Below are 7,909 nucleotides of genomic sequence, written 5' to 3' on the forward strand. Positions count from 1 at the left end.
ATTTATTTATATATAGAGTTGTATGTATATAGCTTCATGTATATATTCATGTATTTATATTACACATGCTGCGGCTGCTGCGCGTAAGTACAACGCCTGTTCGGTGTGTATGTTGAAAGGTCCTGCCAGACATCGCTTTTGGCGCACACAAAAAATCCCATTTCGCTTTGCTCATTCATCTGTTCTACTAGACCATATGCGCTGGGCAGCAGATCTTGACATATCACTCCCCGAAAAGGTGCCTTTTAATCATTTTTTATTTGTCTGTGTTTCCCCGTATTTGCTTTATAGACTCTAATAAATTCCTTCTGCCAGCACACACATCCATTGCAAAACTTTCAAACCATTCATTCATACACAGTTGTATTTATATGTCATAACTTATTTCCCTCAGATTTTTCAGATAGTTTTAATTTGGTTTAGTTAGAATTTTGTTTGTTTTAGTTTAGAAATGGTTTTTAAAAATTCATTTTCTCACTGTACAGCCAGTGTAAGACGCAATGCATTGGTCCTTCAAAAATACCTTGAACCTCAAGGCCTTTCTTTAAGTCAGTACATCTCCATAGCATTTTGTGAAGAATTTTGCTGCGTATTTATAGCTCATTTTTTGCCACTCTGAGTTCACCCTTGTATACTGAAAGTGCGCACATTGAGGATGTTACTTGGTGGACCTTTCACTAAATTAACGAAAAAATAATAAGATCATTATCAAGAATATCATAGGAATCAATGCACTTGTTGTTTGAGTCACGAAAGGGACTACCTAGTGTAAACTTGTCTTCGCCTTCTTTATCGCGGCATCAAGTTGCCGCCTCTGTCAGTAATTCACTTCGAGATTTCTTTTTTCCAGGCATTAACGTCGTTAGTTAGTTTTTGGTGACCGTGATTCTTTTTTGCTTATCGTTTTAATCTTATGTAGACGTTAGGTTCTTTTTCTGCAGCTGCTCTATAGCTATTTTGTAAAATGGGGTAGACTGTATATACAAAGCGACATTGTATGCTTGTGTAGCTAATTTTTCGCTGTTCCATACATATCAACTTGTTTTTTCCTGTTTGTTGCGTTAGTTGATCATTATAAGAATAGTACTTATTTATTACAGACAGACTACAGTACGTAGTTCAGATACTAGTTGGCCAAATGTCTACAAAGTATAGGAAACTATAATTGACACGGTTTGTGTGAGTAAGTGTTAATTTTATCGCCTGGAAAATGTTTTGTGTCCAAAGTACACTATTCTATTTTGTTATTTATTCATTGTTATAATCTATACTAGCGCTACACTTAAGTCACACTACAACCATCTTAGCTTACGGTCCTCGTGTTACAATCAGTTCGCTTGTTCGCTGGTGACAAACGCCGGGAGAGGGACAGTTGCTATCACAAAACGAAATTGCATCGGTGCACCAGTGCTTGATAAACTAATTTTAGCGAACCAAGTTTAGATCCAAACCTGGCCTGCAATGTTGACCGAATGTGCTTTTCCACTCTGTCCCATTGATCCCGACGCGCACATCTAGCGATCCGTCATTGAACATCTCTTACATGGTGCGGAGAGTGCAGTCGCGCTCGGAATCGCTCGCATTGCCATTTATCATCAACCCGTTCTCAATCACGACTCGGTCGATTGTTGTTGAATGCTCGCCTAATTTGCTTTCATTTTTACTAGGTGTATCTGTTAGGTGTTGTTTTGTCACAAAGCGACGCGTTTCTCAACACAATAATCGACCGTCTCTGTTCATAGAAGTACCTTCTGATCTAGTTGTTGAAATAGTATTCATCATAGTAGATTTGCAATATCAGACAGGTACTTCCTATGCCGCTCAGCTAGCTATCTAAGCCCTAAACACATTCAGTATTAGTTATGGTAGGGCTTACGCTTTCTGTACACTTCATTTATAGGGACAGTCGTTCGTTTCACCTCGTTCTGGACATTTCGATCAAAGTTCCGCGGCTAGTGTCTTTTCTATTCGATCCTGTACCTCTTATAGTAGCCAACGGATATTCTGGCTTGGTGTCCGTATATCGTGATAACTCAGGGTCCGCGGGATCAGCATTATTTTCATACTCTTATCGTCGTTCGGTTTTCATCCCCATTTCGCGCAGGGTAAAGATAATAAGAATTGTAATATATCGTATTATTCATTCATCATGACTAGACAATCGCACCTTGACTAGATCTTTTCCAAGTAGCTCACGCGCAACTATATATTTGTTGTAGTTAGAGGTAGTCGTCACACCTTCGACTGGTAGTCGGAAACATGCGACACACCTTGTACCGGCACAGTTTCCACAGTTTTGGCTTCTTTGTGGGACTTTATAGGACAAGAATGGCCAGAAAAGCCCGTTACTCTCGGCATGGCGTTTCAACAAGGGGATATTCTTTTCTCTTTTTATCTTATCTGTGTTTAGAGTAAACTTGAGACCGACCGTACTTCGTATGTGTTTATTACGCTTTCTAAAAAGAACCTCTTATTTTAGTTTGTTTCAAGTTCAAAGTCAAAAGACGCCTGTGCAATTGGCAGCAGGCACTCTTATTGAACGAAATGCACAAAGATTTTTAATTAGTCAACAACTCTGTATGTGTACTTGCGGTTTCTCGTTTCCTACGCCAAAACCAAACTCAGGTCGCATCCGTTCAGGCTTTCACACACAGCGCCTTGTCCACTTGTAGCCGATCGAGTAGTGCCCGATCTTACCTTTTTTGCTTTTCACACTAAGATAAGAAATAATAATATAACTGCACCTTTGACTAGATCATTCACAATGAGATCATCCCATTTTGCACAACTGTTGTCAAGCACATTCACACGGCCAGGAGGGACACTGCACAACGATCTTCATCTATATATTTTATGTGGAGTTCATACCGCTGTGGCTGTCGTTGTTGCCGTAGTTGTCATTAAACAATAAGGCTACGTTACCATGAATAATTAATTATAATAATAGGTTTATGCTCACAATGTCCTGGCATTGAAATCCATTCATCTCGGGTCAGTTGATGGTTTTTCTGTCGGTTGGGTTATTTCCTGCCAACTGTTCGTCAGTAAAAATAAACTTCGAGGTACAATTTGCATAGAACCTCTCTGCAGAGTTCTAATAAAATACTTTGTCGCAGAATAATAAATACTTTTGTTGTGTCTTTGGTATGGGTTATATTTTACCGTTGTCAGTTTTTCGTCGTTTTGGCTCAACTTCTCAGTTTTCCTTTGTCCCTTGTCTCAACCTCCCCTTTAGAGCTCTCTTCGCCAATTTACAAGACATTTTTTGGATCATTGAAGACTGTTTGGGCCGTGTTGCGTAATCGGCTTTTTTGCTCATATGCTGCTTACATATCCTGAAAACCTCATTTAAAGATCTGTGATTGGACAAAATGTGGCTGAACGCTCGCTGCCATGGCATCGATACTATTGTTAGGGAGAAAGTGGTTGTTCCATTGTGTTTCTTCTCTACTAATTTTAGCCGACCGGACGGATATATATATATATATATATATATATATATATATATATTCTTATAGTAATCGTCCAAATTTGCCCGTATCACCTACTTGCGTTATAAATGTGTGCCTAGAACTTGATCAGTATCTTATTTTTCATTCGCCACTCCCATGATAATTGACCAAGTCGCCATGGAATCACGTTCTCACATCATCATGCCATTCACATTGATTAAACCCTTTCACTTGACAGCTGTCCGTACTGACCCCAGACCCTGGTCGCTAATCGACTTTTACCTCTTAGCTCATCGTTCGTTAGCTTTATAACTTTATCTTATCCGTTCTTATTCCGTCTCATTCGCACGTTAGCTAAACAAAAACTCCATTTACAATGCCATTCCGGAGAAGTCTACGGCCCGGCAGAATCACGAACGTGATCGACAGAAATTCGGGTTTCGTTTACACCCTGCATGTTGTCTTCTATTCGGCTGAATGTCAAACAACAATCCACTCGTTACATATCAAGCGCTTAAGATTCAGAGAGATTTCTAACCGCACCACTTAAGCAGTCGGTGATTATTCGGGCAAACCATACTGTCGCAGGTAATCAAAGCCATTGGTCAGTGGTCACACTATGCTTAATTCGATCACGTTGCGTTGCCGGATATAGACTCCGCCCATTCAGCAGCGACACTTTCGGGCTCTGATGGTAACCAACCAAGCTATACGGCTCAGCTAACCGTACTCCACCCATTAACACTATCGGCAACGCATTATGATACGAAACAGCAAGCCGACGAATGACGCATTGCACTACCGAAAAGACCTGGTTCAAATCTGATCGACCCACATTGTACACCATCATTGACCGATACTAATTCACATGACGACACAATTTTCAAATACTACATAATTCTATACAGTACCAATAGTATACCCACCACGACGACCGCAAATCGGTTATTGCCAGAAGTCGTCCACGTTTCAAGTGTAGCTATGAAACACCCAAAAAAAACTCATCGAGAGAGAACGGCACACGTTCGCTCAATTTCGGGAACCTGTAAAACATGTGTAACACTGTAACCTTTGCTGCCTTGGATTATAACACTCACAGGGTACCCCTCGCAGCGTTTCGAATTCACTGCAATATTGACTAGATATTCTTTCGCAAACGATTTCATTCTCGAAAGCGAGACACAGTGGTAGTTCTGGCGTACGGACCTATTCGAATTGGTCCATTCAGATCCATGTGAGAAAGTTTTGCTACTTGACAATAATCGACTAGATCATTCAGGTCCTCTATCATAGCATGGTCATCCGCCTGTTGCTCACAGGTTTCGATCGCACATTTACTCAGTCGCACATGACGACAACGATGCACAGGATCTTAGTAGTTTACTTCACTCCGTTTTCCTTGCTTCACTTCCTTAATCCTTTTCTTATTATCATATCTTTTATCGTCATCACCATCAACAAACAAGCTAGTCGCATGCTACTTATTTAGCTGTTCTGGCTGCCTTGCTAGCGGCTTCCGAGAGGAACATCTCCCGGTGCTTGCTGAATTTGTGCGATCGTAACGCCGTGGGGTCGGAGCATCGGTAGCTGCAGTACGGACAGCTGTAGGGTTTCTCGCCTGTGTGCAGCCTTTCGTGCAGGGTGACATGGCTTTTCTGTTTAGCTGCGTATGCGCAGAAGCGGCACCGGTATGGTCGATCACCGGTATGCGTCCGCTGATGAACGTTGAAGACTGTCTTCGATTCCGTCGTGTAAGTGCAGTACTTACATCGGTAACGCCAGCCACCCCCACTTGCACTTCCATTACCTTCGCCGTTGTGGACTACGACGCTGTTTGGGTGTGCGTGATGATTGTTGCTCGAATGATGGTTGCCCCCAGTAGCCGAGCTGATGCCCTCGAGAAGTGGAATCATCCCTAACGCTGCTAATTTCTCCGTATCTGAGAGTATCATCTGAAGACTGCTGTCTGTTGATTCAAATATCCGACAAGACAACGATAGATACAGCGGGCACGGGAAGGGAAGCATCGAAGAAATAGGCAAAGTTAACAATGTTAGTTCTTGTTGCTTGCAGCCCAAAAAGGTGTGGAACTTTTTAGCAGGAACGATAACCCTGGTGAGTTCTTGTGAGGGCCATGAGAAACAGCGAGTTCATGCAAAACATAAACAATTCCATGTATAGGCCATATCGGTGAGAAAACAATCGTAGAAAGCAACTAAGCAGTATTAATAATAATAATTAAACACTCGATTTCGTCACTTAAGTTTATGCTAGTTCACCGCATACAAGATTAAACTCGTTAACATTTATTTGTTTTTTTTGCTAGCCTTTCTTTAAGAGTTTATTAGAAGGTAGATGGCCCATATTGCTGTTACGATAGGTGGTCAAATCAATGGGCCGAAACTGAGTGAAGAAAAGTGGTATGAGGTAGAAAGTCAAACACCCATCTGCAAGAAGACACGAGCGTTAGTAAAAGAATGTTAAATCACACTTCAATATTAATAGTTAGTGACACACATACGAACACACAGGCACACAACGACTAATCACACAATTTAGACATTAACACTGACTAGTCGAAAGGCACGTCACAGTAATCATCTTCACTCGAAGGATTGACTACTTACAGATCAAAGCCCCAACTCATACTTCCTCTTCCAAAAAATAAGTATAACTGATGTACCGCTTTCTCAACTCCAAGGGCTCTGAGTAAAACAAGAATTTAATTTCCAAAAACAAACAAATTCTCACTATTTATTCAACATCACGGGTGTCAATGGAGTGACTATTAATAAGACACTGAAGCATTTTGTTATTCATTTTTAAACGGCTTGGTCTGATGGGGATTAAACCGATCATGGAATTCGGTAAAGCAGTGGCGACAATACAGATCGTCATCGCAGTCTATACACCGCAGTGCGGCGTCTTCGTTGCAAATCACACACCAGGGAAGTTCGTCAAGTTCGGCTGTATTTGGTGGTTCGGGGATGTGATCTGCAATTTTATCCTTAACCAAATCCTCGGTCCTCATCTCAAGCTCGGTTTCCTTTATCAGACGTTTCACAAGATCTGCCGTAGACATTTCACCAGCGTCCGTTGAGATCATATCTCTCCCACGAGGAATTAGGTCGATAGGACAGTCCTTTCGAAGATTCTCAAGACGACGGCTGATATCGTCTTCGGGTGAGTTTTTCTTCTCGATGTCGACCGTAGCCATAGTAGAAGCAAGGAGGTCGTTCTGTTGTTCCTGTGATGATTTATGGGATCTTGGAGAAAAAAGAATTGAATGCTGTCCCTCGCCGTTCTCATTCAAATCTTGGCCTCGGAGCTTTGCTAGACGTTGCTTGATTTCCTTTTCGTAGGAAACAACTCTAGAGGTACCCGCTTCAGCAGTACTACTGGCTTGGACACTATAGCTCGATCCACCCGATGGGTAAGCTGTAAGTACAAGCGAAGGTTTTGATCGTCTGGCATCCTGCATGGTTTTTAGGGCTTTGGGTGTAATGTCGACATTTGACGTATTCCTCGCCACATTATTAAAGCATGAACCACACACCTTTTTTTTGAGTCCACCAAAAGCCGCAATGTGCATGGAATAGTTCAAACATGATGCGCAGAACACTTTCTTACAGGATGGACACCCCACCTCTCTGTTAAATAATCGAAATTTACTGCCACAGGTAAGACACGACATTGTATAGTCGTTAGCGTTGGTTTAGTTCATAACTATTACAATTACATCACGCTCCGTACTTGGACACAACTATCTTGTCAGAACTAAATTGGCAATGCAATTTGATTTTAACTTTCGATTGAATCTAACCTGTCCATCCCAGCTTTCATCTCCCGTGCTGTCGAAATGAACGCATTCAATATACGCGCGACTGACTCATAGTGGCGTAATGCTATAGGATGTTAGTAGATTTTGGCAGATAAAGGCCAAACGCTGACTCAAATAACTGATTTCCGATTACTTTGATTATATTCCATTATACCAGACATACACCCTTACTACCCAGAAAGCGTCACTACAGGCACTACCCCCAACAAACAATACACTCACAACCCCACAAAACATCGCCTATTTCTCGGACAAGTCGGACCAGTCCGGGCCCCAAGCCTTGTTACCTGTCTGATTCAATCTTTCCGTTGCAATAAATTTATGAGCGGTACCTTATCACCGGCCGACATAATTGAGTTACTCTACACTAACACTATAGCTACTTAGTTATTTTTACGCCCCGTTGTTTAAATTGCACTCAAATATTTAGGATCTAGATGTCGCCAGAGAGGACTTTTAGGTCAGTGGAATGCTTCAGCTAAGGCTGTGCAGTATACGACTAAAGACACTCCATAGAGGAGCGGAAGACCTGCCAAATGCGAAAATAGCTGAGGGCCAGCCTATACAACTTTGTTTACAATGGAGGAGAGGGAGAAAGTTGAATCTGCTAGAAGCA

At 41.7% G+C, this 7,909-nt stretch overlaps 1 protein-coding gene across 1 annotated transcript; it reads right to left on the reverse strand.

The window, feature by feature from the left end:
• Nucleotides 1–6,173: 6,173 nt before the first annotated feature.
• On the reverse strand, nt 6,174–7,510 carry LOC111266714 (uncharacterized). Its single transcript, XM_022844550.2, has 2 exons — nt 7,009–7,510; nt 6,174–6,890 (listed from the first exon to the last, which is right to left on the reverse strand). Exons 1-2 carry the CDS (start codon nt 7,058–7,060, stop codon nt 6,265–6,267), a joined length of 678 nt encoding a protein of 225 aa, XP_022700285.1. The 5' UTR covers nt 7,061–7,510; the 3' UTR covers nt 6,174–6,264.
• Between the last annotated feature and the right edge of the window lie 399 nt (nt 7,511–7,909).

This window comes from Varroa jacobsoni, unplaced genomic scaffold (assembly GCF_002532875.2).
Source record: "Varroa jacobsoni isolate VJ856 unplaced genomic scaffold, vjacob_1.0 scaffold_11, whole genome shotgun sequence".
Lineage (NCBI taxonomy): Eukaryota > Metazoa > Arthropoda > Arachnida > Mesostigmata > Varroidae > Varroa > Varroa jacobsoni.